Here is a 22,687-nt window from a genome sequence, read left to right on the forward strand (position 1 = left end):
GTATGTAGGTATTGGGGGAAGGGGAGGGATCAACCGAGAAGGCATGGAAGTGGTTTAAAGCTAATATTTCAGTTTTTGCTGCTCATATAGAGTCCAACCTAGGAGTTACTCATTTACAGGCTGTAATGCTTCTCCAGACTAAAAATGTTTGAAAACCAAGCATGGATTAACTCTCCATACGAACAGTAAATTGAAAATTCAGCTTCTGAGTAAAATTTAAAAATTTTACTCCCAAAGCATTTTTTTTAGGTACCCACATTTTAAAAAAATTGTGTTACTTTTAATTAGAGTTGAAAGGCCTCAACTAGAATTTGCTGTTAATGACCAGTATGTGGAGTCTGATTTAGCTTTCCAGAATTGACATTTTGGGTTTTATTGCCAAATCACAGTCCTAAACGATGAATGTTGAATGATGCACTATGTTTTTGTTTAAATGAAATTTACTGAGAATAATTAACTTCAGAATTAAGGGAAATTGATGTTGCTATCATGAGGCAGCATACAAAATACATATTTTAAAAACTGAAGACATTTCAAGCAGGTATAGTTCTTGAAGCAGAAAGAACATGAACCTGGGATTTGGAAGACCTGGTTTCTAGCTGCTACTGATCAACTCTATTACTCTGGGAAAGTAGGCCTCAGTTCTTTTTCCTGTAACATGAGTAAATTGGACTGTTTGAATTCAGAACTCAGAAAGTTGGAAGGGATCTGAAAGCCCTCTGTGAAAGCGTTTGGGAATGTTCTCCATTGCTGTCATTTTTCCTCCAAAAATAACCTGGTTTGGAAGTCATTGGTCCAACGGGAATTTGACTCCCCATAGAAATTGGAGAAAAGGTAATGCAAGTAGAGAGGAACAGCTGTATATCTGTTTGAGGAGTAAACCCACCAATAGATTCTGGTACGAATTTCAGAGACATAAAAAGAATGAGTGTATGTGCCTTAAGTGTACCAGTTTCCTCACTCTCTCCTGGCAGAAGATGTAGCACTTTTAGTGGTGCTGGGATTCTGGGATGTGTTCCTATTACGTCTAATACAGATGAAGATGTGGTAGAGGGAAAGATGGTGGCAGAAGGACTGGATAAAGAGGCAAAATTGCCCGCGAAAAAGAAAAGAAAGAAGGGTTTGCGAATTAAGGGGAAAAGGCGACGAAAGAAACTGATCCTTGCGAAAAAGTTTAGTAAGGATTTGGTATCTGGGAGGCCAGTTGCAGATGCCCCTGCTTTGTTGGCTTCCAATGCCCCTGAGCAGGATGAAGAAAGTCTTTTTGAGAGCAATATAGAAAAACAGATCTATTTACCTAGTACTAGAGCCAAGACCTCCATCGTGTGGCACTTCTTTCATGTTGACCCCCAGTACACCTGGCGGGCTATTTGTAACCTCTGTGAAAAAAGTGTTAGCAGGGGTAAACCAGGTAGCCATCTCGGGACATCTACTCTTCAGCGACATCTGCAGGCAAGGCATTCACCACACTGGACCAGGGCAAACAAATTTGGAGTTACTAGTGGGGAGGAGGATTTTACTTTGGATGTACCTTTATCTCCCTCTTCCGCGGGAAGCAGTGGAAGCTTTGAATATATCCCTACTGATCCATTGGATAATAATGGAATGGGAAAGAAACGTGATAAATCAGTATCTGATGCCCTGAAGGCAGAAAGAGGGAGATTTCTCATCAAAAGTAACATTGTCAAGCATGCCTTAATTCCTGGAACAAGAGCCAAGACATCTGCAGTTTGGAATTTTTTCTATACTGATCCTCAGCACATCTCAAGAGCTGTCTGTAATATATGTAAAAGAAGTGTGAGCCGGGGTAGGCCGGGTTCTCACTTAGGAACTTCGACACTTCAACGACACCTGCAGGCCACACATCCCATCCATTGGGCAGTTGCCAACAAAGACAGTGGTGCAGTTGGAAATGGATTAGATGAAGCTGAGACTGAGAGAAATGATCTCTTGAGTGATACTTTGCCTGGAGAGAAGTCTACAGGCAGCCAGGATGTAACAGCTGAGGACCTTAGTGACTCTGATTCAGATGAACCTCCTGTATTAGAGGTTGAAAATAGAAGATCTGAGAGTCCTATTCCTGTTGCAGAGCAAGACACTCTAATGCATGCACAGGAACAAGAAACAACATATTGTGAAAATTCAACCTCAAGTCAAATAAGTCAAGCAATTATTCAAATGATTGTGGAAGATATGCATCCTTACAACTATTTCTCAACTCCAGCCTTTCAGAGGTTCATGCAGATTGTGGCCCCTGACTATAGGTTACCATCTGAAACTTACTTTTTCACTAAGGCTGTGCCTCAATTATATGATTGGGTCAGAGAAAAAATTTTCTTAACTTTGGAGAATGTTCAAAGCCAAAAGATCCACTTGACTGTGGACATATGGACCCATGACCCATCCACTGACTATTTCATTGTGACTGTACACTGGGTCTCTTTGCAAACTACACCTTCTTCCAGTAATGGCAGGATCCCCAATTTTAGAAAGTGGGCAGTTCTCTGTGTAACAGGTTTGGCCAAAGACTGTTTGATAACCAACATTTTACAAGAATTAAGTGACCAGATTGGTCTGTGGCTTTCTCCTAATTTCCTCATCCCTAGCTTCATCGTTTCTGACAATTCTTCTAATGTAGTACATGCAATCAAAGATGGTGGTTTTACCCATGTGCCATGCCTTCTGCATTGTTTAAATACAGTCATTCAAGACTTCTTCTGTGAGCACAAAAGCATTGAGAACATGTTAGTGGCTGCTAGGAAAACCTGTCATCATTTTAGTCATTCAGTCAAGGCCCGTCAGATACTACAAGAATTCCAAAATGATCACCAACTTCCATGGAAAAATTTGAAGCAGGATGAAGCTGGCCATTGGATTTCTACCTTTTATATGTTAAAATGGCTCTTGGAGCATTGTTACTCAGTTCACCATAGTCTTGGTAGAGCCAGTGGAGTTGTGCTCACCTCCCTTCAGTGGACTCTAATGACGTATGTTTGTGATATTCTTAAACCATTTGAGGAGGCCACCCAGAAAGTGAGTGTGAAGACCACAGGATTGAATCAGGTGCTACCCCTAATCCATCATCTACTCCTTTCCCTGCAGAAACTCAGAGAAGGTTTTCAAGTTAGAGGTATTACTCAGGCCCTCAATCTGGTAGACAGTTTATCTCTGAAACTTGAAACTGATACCCTATTAAGTGCCATGCTCAAATCCAAGCCCTGTATCTTGGCTGCTTTGTTAGACCCTTGCTTTAAAAACAGTTTGGAAGACTTTTTCCCTCAAGGTGCACATTTGGAAACTTACAAGCAGATCCTTGCAGAAGAAGTTTGTAACTATATGGAATCTTCATCAGAGGTCTGCCATATTGCAACTTCAGAAGCTTCTGGTTCCTCAGCCATAGTAGGAGCTGATTCATTTACCTCATCTATAAGAGAAGGCACCTCCAGTTCAGGGTCTGTTGATAGTTCAGCTGCAGATAATGTTGCCATTGGAGGCAAAAGCTTCATGTTTCCTTCTGCTATGGCAGTAGTGGATGAATACTTCAAAGAGAAGTATTCAGAGACCTCAGGAGGTGATGACCCTTTGATTTACTGGCAGAAGAAGGTGAGCGTATGGCCAGCTTTGACCCAAGTTGCCATTCAGTATCTGAGCTGCCCCATGTGTAGTTGGCAGTCTGAATGTATCTTTACTGCAAATAGCCACTTTCATCCAAAGCAGATCATGAGCCTGGACTTTGACAATATAGAACAGCTGATGTTTCTGAAAATGAACTTGAAAAATGTTAACTATGATTATTCTTCATTGGTTCTGAGCTGGGATCCTGAGAATGAAGTTATTCAAAGCAATGAAAAAGAAATATTATCTTAATTTCTTTTTCCTTTCTCCATTTAAAATGGGCAACTTATTGCTATGTTACTGTGTCCTAATTGCTATAATTGTTGTATACAGTTATACTAATTATTCTTTATGCACAATCTGGGGAAACCTGAAAACACAGAAAGGGCTGAAAATTCCTCAGGGGTAATATAATGTTGACAAAGTGAAGATTAAAGATTTCATAGTAGTAACTCAGTGTAGCTGTCACTTGAAATTTTGTTTATACCAATTGAGAGAAAAAAAGACTTTTTTAATTAAAAAAATATAGTGCAGCATTGAAAAGCCTTAGGCTATTTCTGGCTGGTAGATTGAACTAGTAATTGGTTTTAAGTAAAAATTTCTCTCAACCTGGGAGGTTTGATTGCTCTGAAACCAATGAAATAGAGAAAAAGCATACTAAACTGGTATCTCTCCCCATCACCACCATTTTTCTATTTCTTTAAAAACCCTGATTCATACTTACAGCTTGGCAAAAACAAAGTTCACAAAATTGTTTTATATTTAGGAATTCCTAATTGCCTCCTCATACTGGTCAGCGTTATAATTTCAACTTACTGAGTGTGATAGAGTTGCCCTTTATATTTAAGATTGGGTCTATATAGAGAGGAAACATTAGAAAACAATTAGGAAGAAATTACTTTTAGTCTTTGAATTGCCCTTTTTAACTTTTATTGTAAAAACAAAGATTAGCTACTTTTATATTATTTATGGGTAAATGACAGAAAGTTTACAGAATTGAAAAAGATTGAATGGAAATTGGAATGAAAGCCCCATGAGTATACTGTGACAAACCAGTATCCCTTTCCCACAGAATGTTTCTCTGAATTTAAGTGATCTTAAATGTCATTTAAAAATTATACTGAATGATCCATAATACTGTATTCTTAACTATGAGATTATTTTGGCCTTAATTCTTATTTAAAAATAAGCAGTCAATATTTTCATGTGTTAGGAATCATTGCCTCCCTGGTAAAATGAGAGAATTGATCTCAATTGATCTTGTCCCTTTCCACTCTGGAAGTATGTTTTTGTGATTGAGTGGGAGGCCATAAATGATGACTTTTAGTAAAAGTCTATTAAAAGTTTCAGACTGAATAACTAATGTAAGATCCCAATTTTTCCTTTTTTTCATTTTAGATTTGGGGATATTCCCTGCCCAAAAATTTCCTGGAAAATTGACTAGTATTAAGTGTGAGTAAAAGGTGTCCACTTTTTTTTAAGTTTTGATTTTAGTTTTGTCTTGGGTAGTATTTGGCAAGATTTAGCCTAGAAATTATGTAGTATTTATTACGTGAGAATCAAAATTGCTTTGTTACTGGGCTGGTTCAAAATTTAGAACTCATTTCTATGTATCAAAATTGTTTTTTGTTTTTGTTTTTCGTTTTTTTGAAATTCTTAAATGGTAAATGTACCATTGTGAAATGAAATTTCAACTCCAAAAGTTTACCCTTTTACTAACTGGAGTAAATGGATAATTATAAAGTCTTTAGTTGAAGCCATCACTAGTAAAGAATTTGGAACTAGGCTGCATAAGCAAGCCTTTGCAGGGCCACCATTGAATGTCATGCCGGTGACACTGGTGTTGCTATAACAGAAGGAAAACATCTTCCCTTATTAGATAGAAGCTTTCTGTAATTTTGACAGTGCCAGTTCAGGATGACTATAATGCTGCTCTGCCTTCTACAGCTTGCTGCACCGCTCTGTAGTTACTCTATAACTATACATTTCTATCTTTTTTGGTTAAACACTCCCTGAAGGTGATAAAAGATGATGTGATGATATATATACATCCACATTGTACACATCGATATATGTGTAAGGATTTCCCTTCATCTTTATTTTGTGGGCTGGGCAAAATTTAGTGTAACATATTAATATACTTCATGATACTTTGGTAGAAGAGGAAGTTCACTATTTTTATAATGAACCCAAATTTAAAAGCTTTTGTAGTGTATTTTAAAAGGGAAAACTTACCCAAATGTTTTATTTCTACACATTTGTGTATGTGTGTGTGTGTGTGTGTGTGTGTATAAGCCAGTTAGTATATATGTATATGTATATTATACATAAAACACTTTATATTTTTACATACAAGTATGTTTTTATTATACAGATAATAAAGATGGGGGAAGGTTTCTGTTTTTTTCTTAATAGGTGAAGAAATCTTGAAGACCAGAAATTGGATCTTATTGAATTTTGGTGTTCTTTTTCTTTTTTCTTTTTAAATTAATTGTTCGGCTATGGAAGATGGATCTTTTTTTTTTTTTAATAATTCTTTGAATCTCAAGTTCATCTTTATATGAACTCTTTTTTGTTGTTTTTTTGTTGAGGAGATAACTAACCCTAGCTGTCTCCAGTTTGACAAAGGTTGTTTGAATGGACTTAAATCTCTCAGTAGTTGGGAGATGTTTTAAAAACACGCCCTGTGTTTGAATTGTGGCTGAGAGGTTTCCTTGGCAATGTGAGGAGGAAAATTCTTTCTGCCTCATTATTATTAATTCATGGATTGAGTGTTGGTTCGACCTACAGGCGTAATAGATTGGAACTCAGTGAAGACACAGACATTGCTGCTGAGAGCAACCAGCTAATAATGTAAGTGTGGAAATGTGTTCTTTTTTTCCCTGATTAAAGGAGTGAACATTTTTGTAATTTAAGGCATAATTTTCCTGAATCAGTAAGAAAATCAAAAAAATATTGTCAACACATTTTTTTCTTGTAATTGTTCATGAGTTTTTAGTTTTTTTGAGGGAAATATCCCTACCCCCTCTTTTTTTGATAATATATGCACATTATAAAAAAGGTAAAAACAATATAAACAAGGTGGACTCTTCCTGTAATTCCACCTCCTCAGAGAAAAGCACTGTTAATAGTTTATCGTGGCATAGTTCAGTATCCATACACATAGCTCTGCCTCACCTTTTTCTAATGACTACATAGTGTTCCTTTATATGGATGGATATGTGCCATAATATATGTATCCCTGATTGGTAGACATTTGGGTTTTTGCCATTAAAAACAAAAAAGCCCTGCATCCAAAAACAGCTCTGTACACACATATATGTGAACTATTTCTTTGAACCACTTCTTAGATGCGAATTTGTAGAATTGTTAAAATTCCTAAAGAGATTATACCAATCTACTGAATTAATGAAGTCTTTTTGATTTTTAAAAGTTCTTAACACATCCCTTTTAGTGAAGATATTAATCTTTGGCCGTGTTGCTGGTAAACCTTTTGCTATATGAATGTTTTTCATTTTATGTAGTGAAATCCATCAGTTTTATTAAGGTTTGTAACTTTGGTGTCATGTTAAGGACAGGTGTTTTTCATCCTGAGCTTATAAAAAAAATAGCATGCATTTTTTTTTTCCAGTACTTGGGTGGTTATATATTTTATATTAAAAATGTAATCTGGGCTTCCCTGGTGGCGCAGTGTTTGAGAGTCCGCCTGCCGATGCAGGGGACACAGGTTCGTGCCCCGGTCCTCGAAGATCCCACATGCCGCGGAGCGGCTACGCCCATGAGCCATGGCCGCTGAGCCTGCGCGTCCAGAGCCTGTGCTCCGCAACGGGAGAGGGCACAACAGTGAGGGGCCCGCGAACCCCCCCCAAAAAAAAGTAGTCTAAGGATTGTAATTATATGACATTGCCTCTCTTCCTTCCATTAAGCATTGTCAAATATTGCTTGTTTTTTTGTTCAGCATAGTTACAAATTTAGAATCTTATATAGTGCTTTTAGTGAGCTAAAGCCTCTTTGCCATGCTTGCTTTTATTCCCTTGGAACCTTTTTGTATGAAGTAGTAATTGTTTTTTTCAAATGGGTAGCTAATTTTTTGGTTAATTTCAAATGCCACCTTTTCCAGAAATTGCTTGGATTCTGTTAATCTTGTACTCATTTATTTGCCAGTATTACATTTAAATGTTATCTTTCACATCTATGATAATATCAGGAAGCGCAAGGCCTCTCATTCTTTTTAAGATTTTCTTTATTTTTCTCAGTTACTCTAGGTTGTTTTGCAGTCTGTCAAGTTCCAGTAAAAATAAAGTATCACTGAGATTTTGAATTGAATTGCATTCAATGTTATTATCTGAATGATTGTTGCTGGCACAGGAAATTTATTGATCTTTTAAATATCTTATTTTAAATTTCTTTAGTTGATTGTTAGATTTTATAGTTTGCAAGCATATAATGTGCAGATACTAAATTTTTTGCCTCATCCTTTCTAATCTTTATACTTTTTTTTCCTTATTGCATATACTGGACTCTGGAACAGTGTTGAATGATGGTGCAGACGGCGAGACTTTTTTTTTGCCTTTTTTTTTTTTTTTTTTTTTTTTTTTGCCTTGAGTGCTTTACCTCTAGTGTTTTACCATGTCTCATGTGTTGATAGTTTCTGATGAATTAGTACATTCATGCTAAGGAGGTTCCTTGTAATTTACAAAGAGTTTTTACTGGGAGTAGATGTTGTGTTGTAGCTTTCTTTTTTGTTAAGCCATTTTAACTTTAAAAAATTATAATTTTCAATCTTTATTTTCCACCGTTTTTCTGTTTTTGAAATCTTAAGATACCATAGAGTTTCTGTTTTTAGCCCCCCTTTATTCTATTAATGTAATAAATTTCTCAGTATTAAACCATTTTTTGTCCTGGAATAAACCCTCTTTGATCATGTTATTTTCTTTAAAAAATTTATTTTATTTATTTTTGGCTACATTGGGTCTTTGTTGCTGTGTGCGGGCTTCTCATTGCGGTGGCTTCTCTTGCTGCGGAGCATAGGCTCTAGGTGAGCAGGCTTCAGTAGTTGTGACTCACGGGCTGTAGAGTGCAGGGTCAGTAGTTGTAGCTCACGGGCTTAGTTGCTCTGCAGCATGTGGGATCTTCCCGGACCAGGGCACGAACCCGTGTCCCCTGCATCGGCAGGCAGATTCTCAACCACTGTGCCACCAGGGAAGCCCGTCTCCTGCCAATTTTTAAATATTTATTTATTTATTTGGCCACACTGGGTCTTAGCTGCAGCATGTGGGATCTAGTTCCCTGACCAGGGATCGGACTTGGGCCCCCTGCATTGGGAGCGTGGAGTCTTAACCACTGGACCACCAGGGACGTCCCCCTCCCCCCAATTTTTAAAGTTACCTTTTGGTGTACCCTACAAGGCGGAATGCATTCCCTGTGTTTGCGGTCAGAGGAATCCTGGTAGTGGATTGGTGAGGTGCTATTAAAGGTCCAGTCCTTCGTGGATCAGTGATGGTCAGGTCAGTTAGGGCAAACTTAAATTTTTTATGTCTGTGTTGCATTATATTAGAAAACTTAATGTTATTCTCAGCATAAAACAAAATAATCAGTAGCCACCTGTAATTCTACTACCATAGCCGTAACTACTGCTAACATTTTGGTCTGTGTTCTTCTAGACTTCTTCCTGCTACTCATCTTCACCAGCATTTGGTGGTATGTTTTTGGATTTTAGCTCTTCTAAAAGGAATTTGCAATTCCCTGTGATGTTGAGTATCTTTTCATATGCTTGTTTGTCATCTGTATGTTTTCTTTGGTGAGGTGTCTGTTTCAATCTTTTGTCCACTTCTTCCAGGAGTGTTTATTGAAAAGACTATCCTTTCTCCATTGACATTGCCTTGCTCCTTTGTCAAAGTTTAGTTGACTGTATTTGTAATCTGTGTTAGTTTCCTAGGACTTCCATTACAAAGTACCACAAACTGGGTGTCTTAAAGCAACAGGAATTTATTATCTCACAGTTTTGGAGTCCAGAAGTCTGAAAAGGTGTTGGCAGGGTCATGCTCTCTCTGAAACCTGTAGGGAAATGATCCTTCCTTGCTTCTTCTAGCTTCTGGTGTTTGCTGGCAATCCATGTCATTCCTTGGCTTGTAGATGCATCGGTTTTTGAACATTCAGGTTTCTCAGTGGTTTTCCATTGTTAGAAGAAGATGGTGATGAACTTTCTTATGCACTGTTATTTTGCATATTTGTTGAATTTTAATCTCAGCATAAATTCTAGAAATGGAATTGGAAGTCATAGGGTATGTACATTTTGAAGGTATGTTTAGTAACATAACTCTTCTAACCTTGGTTGCTGACTTAAAGGCTGGTTTTTGTCATGGCCTGCTGTTCTTGGATTAGGAATTGTTAGTAGGAAATATGAAGGAATTTGATTCAGCTGATTTCAAATTGTAGCTCAGTGTTTCTGTTGTTGTTGTTGTTTCTGGCCGCACCTCTCGCATGCAGAACTTCCCCTATCGACTGCACGCCCTGTGCAGGGGAAGCACAGAGTCTTAACCACTGGACCACCAGGGAAGTCCCTAGATCAGTGTTTCTGAAACCTGATCTTCTGATGTAGGAGTTTGTAGAAACCCCTTCCAAATTCTGGCTTGTGCTCTTGTCATGTATTTTTACTTCTGTAGAAGCTTTCTTTCTTGAACCCTTTAGTGCAGGGGGCCAGGGTATGGCAGGGACTGAGGCGGGAGGGAATATTGGTCATTTTGCATAAGCACTATTTTATGGGTCAAGCCCTGAGAACTTCTTTTGCTCCTTGTTTGCAATTGGTGTGCAGCTCTTTGTCCATCTTAATTATATTAGCTATTAGCTCTACAGATTTTTCAGGAGTAATTGTTTCACCAATTTTTCTAGTGAGACAGTTTTTCCCACATACTTATAATTATATACTTTTGAAATAACAAAAATGCTTGTGAAAATATTGGAACTTCTGTTAGATGAAAAAAAATCTGGTTTGTCAGAAATGTAGATTTAGCAAATTATCTTGTGTAAAATAATCCAAGTCCCATTAATAATCTAAACTGCAGATCATTTATTGAGCGTGCAGTGCTTACCTAGGTTATGCTGAAGCACCATAGAGAGTGCAAAAGAAAGAAGCATGGCTATTCTTAACAAAACTTTTACATTGTAGATGAGAATGTACAACTTTCACATCAGAATAAAATGTGAATCAGTTTTCATAAGGCTCTGTTATAGGCAATATAGACATACTAATACAATTAAAATTTGGTTTTAACAGTGTGATCTCATTGGTCAAGGTGATTTGGAGGAGAAAGTTGGAAGAATTTACCTGAAATACTTTCGTTCATTGACTTCTCATTTTAGGATTACGTTTAAAAGACAATTCCTGTGATTGAGTTGTCTTTTGGAAGATTAAACCCATATCAAGAGGACTTGGAGCTGGTCCTCGCCTTGAGGAAGCAGTGGCTTGTTTTCAAGAAGCCACTTCTCATCTGAGGATCTACTCAGCATGCCTAATCAAGGAGAAGACTGCTATTTTTTTTTCTATTCTACATGTACTAAAGTAAGAATTGGCATCTCTAAATCATTTCTTTCTATGATTTCCCTAATAAAATTGGATAAGATTTTCCCAATATACCAAGTCGTCTCTGTGTTTTGCTCAGCTATTTATTATCTGCTGTCAGTTTTTAGTAAAGGGTAGCATTCCTAAGGGAATTCATTCTTCATCATTTTTTTCTCTTCATTTTATGTTCTCCATATTCTCCAAAAATAAAAAGGTTCATAGCATTTAATCATCATTCAGTGTTCTTCTAGCTGTAATTAATCTGTTCAGGGTGCTTTCGGAATTAGGAACACTTTAACTGTGGCTGGCCAACTTTGCTTTTATTTACTTTGTGTTAAATGAATGGGTGGGTTGAATTTGACTTCTTGCTTAAGATTTCCTGCTGAATACTAAAGCCATTTTCTAAATAAGCTTTTGCAGCTTTATTGCTTTTTCTTTGTCAGAGCTTCCTGTTTTTCAGCTTGATTCTTCTATAGCTCCATTTAGATCTGTCTGCTGTTTTCTGTTGTTCTTTTATGACTAATTCTATGCATGTGTATTTTTTTTCAAAAATTTTTCTTAAATCATATTGGTGCTATGTTTAAAATTGTCAGTTTTGAGCAAAGCTTTGATTTTATATAGCAAGTTGCACAACAGTAGCATTTTGTTTCAGATATTAACGTTGTATGAAATACATAGTGAAGTATGGAATTATACTTAAATTCTAATCTATTAACTTTCTGATTTTCCATTAAAAACTAGTTACACAAGTCAGGATGTATGAAATGGTTTTGAAGATTAACAGTAAAGTATATTTTTAAACAGTACCTAATACTCCCATTTGTCTTTTTCAGCCCCGTCTCTCAGCTTGTGTCATTCATGTTGTCAGATCAGATGTAGGATGCTGTCAAGAAATAGGTTTTAGGAAATTAAAAATTTGTTGACCTCACATTGTTCGTGTCATCTCATCCCAGTTGTTTTCTACTTTACCTGTCTCTCCTTACTGCTTTGTGTTTGTCTAGATACCAAGAAATGTACAGTGAACATTTTGCCTGGGATCTAGTTTGGTACCACAGTTCTTTTCTGTATTATTCTCTTGTTTACAGGGTGACAGCTGTCCATTCCGTCACTGTGAAGCTGCATTAGGGAATGAAACTGTTTGCACATTATGGCAGGAAGGGCGCTGTTTTCGACAGGTGTGCAGGTTTCGGCACATGGAGATTGATGTAAGTTTTCAGTTTGTATTATAGTAAGTAGTCTTGTGTCCTAATGGGCCAATAAAAAATATGGGGGTAAAAAACAACATTTCATATAACATGTGAGTTAAATTTTTTTAATGACCTACTGAAATTTCTCTCATTAAAATGTTCACTTAATATCTAGATGTTATATGGTATGAATTGGTATCATATTTCTTAAAGGTAGTTTGGTAATCTGTCCAAAGTGTAAAAATTATATATGTATATTTGGCGGGTATTTATATTTCTATGTTTATTTTAAAGCAATCTGAACTTAGAGAAAACTTGCAAGTACAGTATTATAAAACTTTCTTCTAAGCCATTTAGGGGTAAATTACTGACATTTCCTATCTCTTCCAAATACTTTCATGACTGTTTCCTACAAACAAGAAAGATACTGTCTTCCATAACTGTGATACAACCATCAAAATTAGAAAATTAATATATATGTATTATTTTCATTGAATCCTCAGATCCCATTCAAGTTTTGCCATTGTACTAGTGATGTCCTTTATTGCAGTAGGAGTGAGTCCAGAATCAAGTGTTGCATATAGTTGCCATAACTCTTCAGTCTCCTTCTGTCTAGAACAGTTAGTTTTTTCTTGCCTTTCATTGGCCCTGACATTTTTGGTAGTTTGAGGACAGTTATTCTGTAGAGTGTTCCTCAATTTGGGTTTATCTGATATTTTCTCATTACTAAATTCAGGTCATGTATATTTGGCAGGAATATCACAGAGTCACCTCTTATTATTCTTCTCATTGCTTATCATTGGGTGGCATACAATATTAATTATCCCATTACTGGTGTTGTTAACTTTGATCACTTCATTAAGGTGGTATCCACCAGATTGCTTCACTATAAAGTTTTCCTTTTTGTATTTAGTAAGTATTTTTTGGAGAGAAACTTGGAGACCTTGTAATTATCCCGTTCCTCATCAAGTTCTCAAGGTTTTTTTCCTAGCTTTTTATGTGTGAACTCATGGTTTCCTATTTTATTCAATGTGTTTTATGTCACTACTATCATTTGTTATCCTCAGGTTGACTCAGTTTGGGCCAGTAAGAGACCTTAAAGCTGGTTTTTGTGTCTTTTTGATGTTTCCATCATTCTTTGAACACGTCTTCACTTTGTGGCCTAACAAGATTATCCAGGTTCATCTGGTACTTTTCCTCCTCCAGTTGTGGAATCAGCCATTTCTGCAAGGAGCCTTGGTTCCTTCTAGTGTAACTGCTTCTGGAGTGTCACTGCTTCCAGGCATGCAGTGGACAGAACAGAGGAATGTATAAATGTGTATACATACATTTATATCATTGTTTATTATTTTATGTATTGAAAATCATGAGTTCACATAGATGCTTCCAATTTACCAACACTACAGTGTTTTGTGTAGGCTTCTCCTTATTCATACTTGTAACTCTTTTCTCCAAAACTTGATTTCCATTGTTCTTAATCTTACTTGATCAGTCCCCTAGTTACGTAAACTAGACAGTGTATTACAGCCTGTTTCTTCCTCTCAGGCTCTGATGTCACATGAGGCTGCTCCTGCACAGGACATCTTTCTCACCTTGTTTCTATTCTGACATCCTGTACCAGGGCAGGCCTCCCACCTTGCTCCACTGTGAGGACTCCTTCCTCACCCTGCTCCGGACCTCATGGATGCCTTTTTCACATCCTTGGGCTTTGATACTCTGTGTTGGGCAGCCCTCCCATGTGAGATGCTTGCTTTCCTCACCCTGCTCATTCTCTGACTGTACCAGGACCCACTCAGAAGAGCCTGCCTTCCTCACCTCACTTGATCTTTGATGCCCATTCTAGGCTGACACTCCATGAGTATACCCTCCTCACCCTACATTAGGATCCCTTCTGCATAAAAGCCTTGCTCACCCTTCTCAGGCACCAACCTTGTGCCAGGCCATCCTCCTACACAAACGCCTTACTAACCCTGACACCCTATGAGCTGGTTCCACCTTGTCACATGGATACCTTCCTCATCTCAGTCAACCTCCAACACCTTGCTCTGGGGCACTTGCCCTTCCCTCTCCCAACATGAATGCCTACCTCTCTCAGCTTCACCTAATGACTTTGGACTGAATTGTTTGAGAGGGGGTGGGGAAAGAAGAAGGAGACTAAATATGCAATTTGTATGCCTGTGGTTATGTAACTACTCCATTCTGGTTTCAGATTTATGGTCTCTCAGCTACATTCTATGCTGTCTTCTAAATAGGGAATTCACTAAATACATTCAGAAAAAGAAATACTCTGGAACTTTCAAAAGATCATGTTGTAACATTGCGAGCAGAGTGTAAACTGGCACAACTCCTAGGAAAGGTGTATCAGTCTCTAAGAACATCTGCGTTTGGAGATTTTCTAAAAAACTCGTGGGACTTGGCATATGGTTTATTCATGGCTAAGATTTATTACAGTGATATAGTAAGGTTACACTGATCATAAAAGAAAAAAACACAGAGACTGGAGGAATCCATGTGTGGGTTTCTTTTATTATCTTTCCCTCCCATAAGGGGTCACAAAGAACATACACTTCCCCCAGTGGTGAAAATGCAGCAACATGTGTGGGGTGTTTTTGCCCAAGGAAGCCCATTAGATCAGCATCCAAATTTTTTTATTGGGGCTGGTCACATAGGCACCCTCTACCTAACACATACCAAAACTCTAGTCTCCTAGAAGGATGTCAGGTGTTCAGCATAAGCCATATTGTTTGCATGAACAGTCCAGGCACAGTGATCAGTTAACTGACCAGGAGCATTATAAGAGCCAATTTCCCACATGCCGGGAAAGGACCAGCCTTACAAGCAGGCTATCTGAGGACTGCAGGCTTAGGGCTAGGCTACTCTGTTAACTCTTTTTTGCACAGAGGCTTGTTTGGCTGCATCTTTCAAAACTACTAACTACTTGTACCTTTGTCTCATCTGTACTCATGTGCAAAATGAGATCTATGCAGAATTACTCATTGTAACATAATTTGTAATATGTAAAGTGTATGAAGCAACCGAACCTTCATTTAAAATAAATTTTATTACATTCATACAGTGGAGTGCTGGGCAGCTGTTACCAAAAAATTTTAAAGGGATACTACTTATTTATTTATATGAAAAGATCAGGATATAGTGTCACTGAAAAAGCAAAGGACAGAATAAAGTGTGTAATATACTACCATTTGTGTTAAAAAAAAAGATAAGGAAAAGAATTTATATTTGTTTTTCACTCGTATATGCATTTTAAATATCTCTGGAAGTATAAAGGAGAAACCTAACAACAATGGCTATAGGAGAGTGGAGATGGGAATGGTAAGGAGTCGGTTTACTGTATACCCCCCTTTCTAGATGAATCGACTTTCATTATTCATGGGTTCCATATTTGCAAATTCGTATATATGCTAAAATTTATAACCCCAAAATCAGTACAGATGTCCTCTTCATGATCTATTTAGTGCCATGTTTGTTTGCATTTTTGTGCTTTTTGTTTGTGATTTTGCTGTTTTAAATGGCCCCCAAGTGTAGTGCTGAAGTGCTGTATGTAATGTCCCTAAGTGCAAGAAAGCTCTTATGTGCCTTGTGTAGAAAACACGAGTGTTCGATAAGCTTCATTCAGGTGTGAGTTACAGCGCTGTTGACCTTGAGTTCAGTGTCAATGAATCAATGATACTTATTTATTTATTAAAATTTTATTTATTTTTGGCTGCATTGGGTCTTTGTTGCTGTGCACAGGCTTTCTCTAGTTGCAGCGAGTGGGGGCTACTCTTCATTGCGGTGTGCGGGCTTCTCATTGTGGCAGCTTCTCGTTGTGGAGCACTGGCTCTAGGCACACAGGCTTCAGTAGTTGCAGCACATGGGCTCAGTAGTTGTGGCACGCAGGCCCTGGAGTGTGCGGGCTTCAGTAGTTGTGGTGCACGGGCTCTAGGGCATGCGGGCTTCAGTAGTCATGGTACATGGGCTTAGTTGCTCCGCAGCATGTGGGATCTTCCCAGACCAGGGATTGAACCTGTGTCCCCTACATTGGCAGGCGGATTCTTAACCAATGCGCCACCAGCGAAGTCCCCAGTGATATTTATTAAATAAGGTGTCTTTAAACACAGACACACATCAAACAAGATTATGTATTGATCACTTGATAAAAATGTGACCAAGAGCTTTCAGGAACCCAACTCTGTTTCCTTGAGCAGAATTGTTCAGTATTTGCTAATTAAATAATGTGAGCATTAACTATATATCTTTGGACCATGTGCTATGTTACTGTTAAAAAGTTAAAGGAGGGGCTTCCCTGGTGGCGCAGTGGTTGAGAGTCCACCTGCCGATGCAGGGGACGTGGGTACATGCCCCGGTCCGGGAGGATCCCACATGCCGCGGAGCAGCTGGGCCCGTGAGCCATGGCCGCTGAGCCTGCGCGTCTGGAGCCTGTGCTCCGCGACGGGAGAGGCCACGGCAGTGAGAAGCCCGCATACCGCCAAAAAAAAAAAGTTAGAGGAGTAATCATACAGGAGAATGTTACTATGGAGGATGTGTTGCTAAGTGAAAATGTACAGAATTATATGGAACAACTTTCTTTTAAGTGTGAATCAATCCATTCTACAGGTTTTTGTTTTTGTTTTTTAAGAAAAAGAATTCTATACCAAAATAAGTGACTCTCACTGGGTAATGGCCTAACAGGCATTAATTTTATTTTCCAAGTCATCTTCTTTGCTTATGTATTACTTTTTATTTTGAAACAAAATTCAGTAAAAGTATTAAACAGATCAAATAAACGTCATGTGACTCCTGTATAAAGAGGATGCTATCACAGTAGTCATCCAGTAATTTGAAGATTGCTTTCAGGAAAGAAGTAAAAACTTAAGCAAACACAAATCCAGGAGCAAGGAAGATTGGCATTAGATTCTGCCTCAAGGAGTAATAGAATAATTGTTGTTATTCTAAAAAACAATGGTATCTATTATACCTACCTTTTAAGTGTAACGGGAGACTAATAAATTCTATCCAGTTTTTTCAGAGGCAAAGTTATTTGCTATACTTTTTTTTTTTTTGCGGTACGCGGGCCTCTCACTGCTGCGGCCTCTCCCGCCGCGGAGCACAGGCTCCGGACGCACAGGCCCAGCGGCCACGGCCCACGGGCCCAGCCGCTCCACGGCATGCGGGATCCTCCCGGACCGGGGCACAAACCCGCATCCCCCGCCTCGGCAGGTGGACTCCCAACCACTGCGCCACTAGGGAAGCCCTATTTGCTATACTTTTTAAAAATATGTGGCAGTAAATGCAGGACATAAATTTTTTACATAGTTTTTACCCAATCACTTTCAGAGATGTTGAGCTAATTTATATTTTCATTATCAGTATGTGGGACTCCATGATTCTTCCACATCCCTACCAACACAGTGTATTATCAAATTATCAGTCTCCCAATATAGTAGATATTGGGATCTTTGCCCCTTTTGATACATTTAAGGATCTTTTTGTAATGGTCATTGTTCCTCTGTTTCTTTCCTCCATATTTAAAGATTTCTGAAGTAGTGCTTCTGTTCTTTCCTGGAAATTTAATCCTTAGGCTGCTTATTATGAGAGGTCCAACATAATGCAGGTTATTAATCAGAATTTAGTTGCTTTTCAGAAGTGCTTATCACGTCTTTTTTTTTCTTTATTGAACTGTTTGTTAAAGTATATATAGAAATGTGCACATACCATAATCTTACAAGTTGAAGAATTTTCACAAAGTGAATATACTTACTAGACCAGCACCCTGATCAAGAAATAGAACATTTCCAACACTCTGTCTTCCCCCTTTATCTCTTCATTGTCACTCACCACACCCCCAAAACTAATCACCATCTTGACTACTCTGCAATAGAGGAGTTTTAACTGTTTTGGTCTTTACATAAATGGAATTATACAGGACGTGCTCTTTTGTGTCTGGCTTCTTTCGTTCCGCACCCATGGTGTTAAGTTTATTCCCTCTCATTACTGGATAGCATTGTATTTTATGAATATACTACAATGTATTTATCCTTTCTAGTGTTGATGTACATTTGGTTTGTTTCCATTTTGGAGCTGTTACAAATAGTGTTCTTTGAATATTCTTTATATACATCTAATGTGTATATTAGAACTTATGTATGTGTTTCTCTTGGACATATATCCTGTTATCCAGCAAATCATTCTAGATGTACCAGTATTCTTGTTTTTCTTGTTCCCCTTTATAAGAGCGAGGTAGCTTGGGAAGGAAAGATAACCATCCTAGTGTGTTACATGAACCTTTAGAAGTCACGAATGGGAAGAGGAAGAATTTTTCCAAGTCTTGAACTATCAGCTTCAAATAATAACTGCAGTTTATTGCATCTTTTCTGTGTGCTAAGTGCTTCATGTACATTATTTCATTTAATTCTCATGAGAAACTAATTAATAGCTACTGTTACTCCCATTTTATAGCTGAGGAAAGTGAGACTAAGAGGTATTAAATTATTTGACATCACATGGTCAATAAGTAACATAATAGAGATTCTTGACTCTTATCCTTGATTCCATAGTCTTACCTACTATATTACCCTGCTTTTCTAAATTAAATGTAGACATTTAGGAGTTCAAGGATTAGGGCAAGGAGGAAAGAATAGCAGCAGACTACTTCCCTGTTCCTTTCATCTCTCTGTCATGCTAGAATAAGTTACTTTCAGCAGCCCTTCTTCCTCATACTCAAAATCATTTCACATGCCTCAGATTTTTTAACCTTGTATGAACTTTGTCCAGAAAACATGACCAAATTAATACAGGTCACACTATTTTTTATTTGAAAATAATGTGTTTTTCCTCTTACAGAAAAAACGCAGTGAGATTCCTTGTTATTGGGAAAATCAGCCAGTGGGATGTCAGAAACTAAACTGTGCTTTTCATCACAACAGAGGACGTTTTGTTGATGGCCTTTTCCTACCTCCAAGCAAAAGTGAGATTCGTTTCAATTTTGAAAGAATAGTTACTGTATAATGAACACCTACATGCACAATGTACAGAGTACTTTATAAACATTGCCTTCTTTTAGTCTTGTGAGAGAGCAGTATTATTTTCACTTCACAGATGAGGGAATTGAACTTTATTAAGGTTAAATGACTTGTACACAGTCATAAGCCAATAAAATAGCAGTCACGATTAAAACTTTGTTTCCAAAATCCATGCTGCTTCACAAATGTTTCTTGGCAAGATAGTTTAGATTACTACAGCTTATTACCTCATTTCCCATTTTCTTATCATATCTATAGAGATTTTCAAAAGAAATTTGATTCTCCAGGCCAGGGGTGTTGGCAAGTCTGGTCTTCCACCTGTTTTGTAAAATAAAGATTTATTGAAATGAAGCCCTGCCCATTTGTTTATATATTTTCTGTGGCCAGATTTTTTTTTTTTTTAAATAAGGAAACACAAGCTTTATTTATTTATTTATATTTATTTTTTGCGGTATGCGGGCCTCTCACTGTTGTGGCCTCTCCCGTTTTGGAGCACAGGCCCAGCGGCCATGGCTCACGGGCCCAGCCGCTCCGCGGCATGTGGGATCTTCCCAGACCGGGGCACGAACCCGTGTCCCCTGCATCGGCAGGCGGACTCTCAACCACTGCACCACCAGGGAAGCGCAGATTAAAATTTTAATTAAAAGACATGAATTTAAAGGACATAATGCTCAAAGAAAATCACCAAACTTATGATAGGTGGTTGGAGATTTTTTTTTAAAAAAAAAAACATCTTTATTGGAGTATAATTGCTTTACGATGGTGTGTTAGTTTCTGCTTTATAACAGAGTGAATCAGCTATACATATATCCCCATATCTCCTCCCTCTTGCATCTCCCTCCCACCCTCCCTATCCCACCCCTCTAGGTGGTCACAGAGCACCAAGCTGATCTCCCTGTGCTATGCAGCTGCTTCCCACTAGCTATTTATTTTACATTTGGTAGTGTATATATGTCAGTGTTACTCTCTCACTTCGTCCCAGCTTATCCTTCCCTCTCCCCGTGTCCTCAAGTCCATTCTTTACGTCTATGTGTTTATTCCTGTCCTGCCCCTAGGTTCATCAGAACCATTTTTTTTTTAGATTCCATATATATGTGTTAGCATACGATATTTGTTTTTCTCTTTCTGACTTACCTCACTCTGTATGACAGACTCTAGGTCCATCCACCTCACTACCAGTAACTCAATTTCGTTTCTTTTTATGGCTGAGTAATATTGTATTGTATATATGTGCCACATCTTCTTTATCCATTCATCTGTTGTTGGACACTTAGATTGCTTCCATGTCCTGGCTATTGTAAATAGAGCTGCAATGACCATTGTGGTACGTGACTCTTTTTGAATTATGGTTTTCTCAGGGTATTTGCCCAGTAGTGGGATTGCTGAGATATATGGCAGTTATATTTTTAGTTTTTTAAGGAACCTCCATACTGTTCTGTCAGAGATTTTTGATGAATTGGGACTGTATCTTCTATTTTTAATTTATGACTAACTTTGTATGTCTAGCTGTGTTGCCCACTGTGCCTGAGTCACCAGAAGAGGAAGTGAAGGCTAGCCAGCTCACAGTTCAACAGAGCAAATTATCTGTCCAGTCTAATCCCTCTCCTCAACTGCGAAGTATTATGAAAGTAGAAAGTTCAGAAAATGTTCCTAGCCCTACACATCCACCAGTGGTAATCAATGCTGCAGATGATGATGAAGATGATGATGGTAAGCTTTAGCTCTTTCTTTAAGGCAAGTAAATGATCAGGTAACTTAGTGAATTAGAATCAGACTTGAAGCTCTAGTAGACCTGTTTTTAATTGGGAATTTGCCTTAAATTTTGATAATATAGATCAGTTTTCTGAGGAAGGTGATGAAACCAAAACACCTACCCTGCAACCAACTCCTGAAGTTCATAATGGATTACGAGTGGCTTCTGCCCGGAAACCTGGGGTCAATTTAAAACAAGGTAAGAAGAGGCTATATTGATGCTGGTTCCTGCTCATAAATCTTACAGCACTGTTGAGTGAGTCCAGACTATTTTAAATACCTTTGAAATTTAGTTCATGATTACCACCACCTCCATCTTCCTTGCGCCCATTATACACACACACACACACACACACACTTAATTTCTCTTATTCATTGAACAAACATTTGAATGCCAGCTGTGTACAAATAAACTGCAGAGGTGAAATGGTGCTGGTTCCTCATGTGGTTGCTATTTGCATTCCTAGGTGAATGTTTGAATTTTGGGATAAAAACTCTTGAAGAAATTAAATCAAAGAAAATGAAGGAAAAATCAAAGAAGCAAGGTGGTGAGTTATCAGGAGTTTTGACATGGAGGATTTTTTTTTTTAATAAATAAATTTATTTATTTATTGACTTGTTTCCCCCGGGTCTCAGTTGCGGCAGGCAGGTTCCTTAGTTGCGGCATGCATGTGGGATCTAGTTCCCTGACCAGGGATGGAACCCAGGCCCCCTGCATTGGGAGTGTGGTGTCTTAACCACTGGACCACCAGGGAAATCCTGACACGGAGGATTGAATGTTGCTACAGAAGAATAGAAAGGACACTTCTGCAGCAGTGAAGACCCAATGCAGCCAAAAAAAAAAAAAGATACTTCTGATAATAAGGACACTTGACACCAACCAAAATGAGCAAATAGATTTTGATTTTTGTGGCTTCTTTGAAGTAAAACACAGTCTTATTTAAATCACAGTTGCTTTTTTAACCCATTGCAGCTGTTTCAGTCCCTAACTGTTCAGAGCTAGGCACATACAATGAAGAACCTGAAAGAACTTGTTTATTTTGAGAAATATAACTAAAGAATAGCATATAAGGTTTTTGTTTTTTTTTGTTTGTTTGTTTGTTTGAACGCATTGCATGGCTTGCAGGATCTTAATTCCCCAACCAGGTTATTGAACCCATGCCCCCTGGAGTGGAAGCATGGAGTCCTGACCACTGGACCGCCAGGGAATTCCCTAAACTATTACTTAAAAGAGGAAAAAGTTAATTTTTTAGTAGGTGAATTCTTCCTCAAGAGCTACTAGGATTTTCTTCTGGTGCTTGCCTTAGCCTGGTTGATCTATATTTCCAACCCTAAAAATTATATAGTGTGAAATGCATTTAGAGAGAATCAAATGGTTGGTTCTAAGTGCCTTCTTGCTAAGGATTGTTCCGTAGCAACTTTGGAGTTGTGTTTTGCAGATAATTGAATATAGATGGAAAAGATTGAATTAACACACTTCATAGCTAATGTGCTTCTGAGGTTAACTTTAGAATAATGTTAGCCTTCCTAGTAAATAAAAGTACATTGAG

At 38.0% G+C, this 22,687-nt stretch overlaps 3 protein-coding genes across 9 annotated transcripts in view; all 3 read left to right on the plus strand.

Annotated features, from left to right (window-relative positions):
- On the plus strand, window positions 1–11,053 carry ZBED6 (zinc finger BED-type containing 6). Of its 3 annotated transcripts, none has more exons than XM_073801974.1 (3): window positions 1–5,067; window positions 6,406–6,468; window positions 10,978–11,053. In XM_073801974.1, the coding sequence occupies exon 1, from the start codon at window positions 925–927 to the stop codon at window positions 3,865–3,867; it is 2,943 nt and encodes a 980-aa protein (XP_073658075.1). In that variant the 5' UTR covers window positions 1–924; the 3' UTR covers window positions 3,868–5,067; window positions 6,406–6,468; window positions 10,978–11,053. The 3 variants fall into 3 exon arrangements, with proteins under 3 accessions (XP_073658075.1, XP_073658078.1, XP_073658070.1); XM_073801977.1 differs by lacking the exon at window positions 10,978–11,053 and adding an exon at window positions 9,024–10,962; XM_073801969.1 differs by lacking the exons at window positions 6,406–6,468; window positions 10,978–11,053 and adding an exon at window positions 6,031–6,140.
- On the plus strand, window positions 5,533–5,631 carry LOC141278255 (uncharacterized). Its single transcript, XM_073802000.1, has one exon. It carries the CDS (start codon window positions 5,533–5,535, stop codon window positions 5,629–5,631), a length of 99 nt encoding a protein of 32 aa, XP_073658101.1.
- The window catches only part of ZC3H11A (zinc finger CCCH-type containing 11A), a 26,501-nt gene continuing 14,850 nt past the window's right edge, over window positions 11,037–22,687 (plus strand). For 4 of the 5 annotated variants that reach the window (XM_033852220.2, XM_033852226.2, XM_004325313.4 and 1 more), the window contains exons 1-6: window positions 11,037–11,176; window positions 12,262–12,381; window positions 19,207–19,330; window positions 20,892–21,095; window positions 21,220–21,336; window positions 21,605–21,685. In XM_033852220.2, the coding sequence (XP_033708111.1) occupies window positions 11,123–11,176; window positions 12,262–12,381; window positions 19,207–19,330; window positions 20,892–21,095; window positions 21,220–21,336; window positions 21,605–21,685 (700 nt within the window). In that variant the 5' untranslated portion in view covers window positions 11,037–11,122. The remainder of the gene's footprint in view (window positions 11,177–12,261; window positions 12,382–19,206; window positions 19,331–20,891; window positions 21,096–21,219; window positions 21,337–21,604; window positions 21,686–22,687) is intronic. The other variant, XM_033852241.2, reaches the window with a different exon arrangement.

The sequence above is a fragment of the Tursiops truncatus genome, chromosome 1 (genome assembly GCF_011762595.2).
Source record: "Tursiops truncatus isolate mTurTru1 chromosome 1, mTurTru1.mat.Y, whole genome shotgun sequence".
Taxonomy (NCBI): domain Eukaryota; kingdom Metazoa; phylum Chordata; class Mammalia; order Artiodactyla; family Delphinidae; genus Tursiops; species Tursiops truncatus.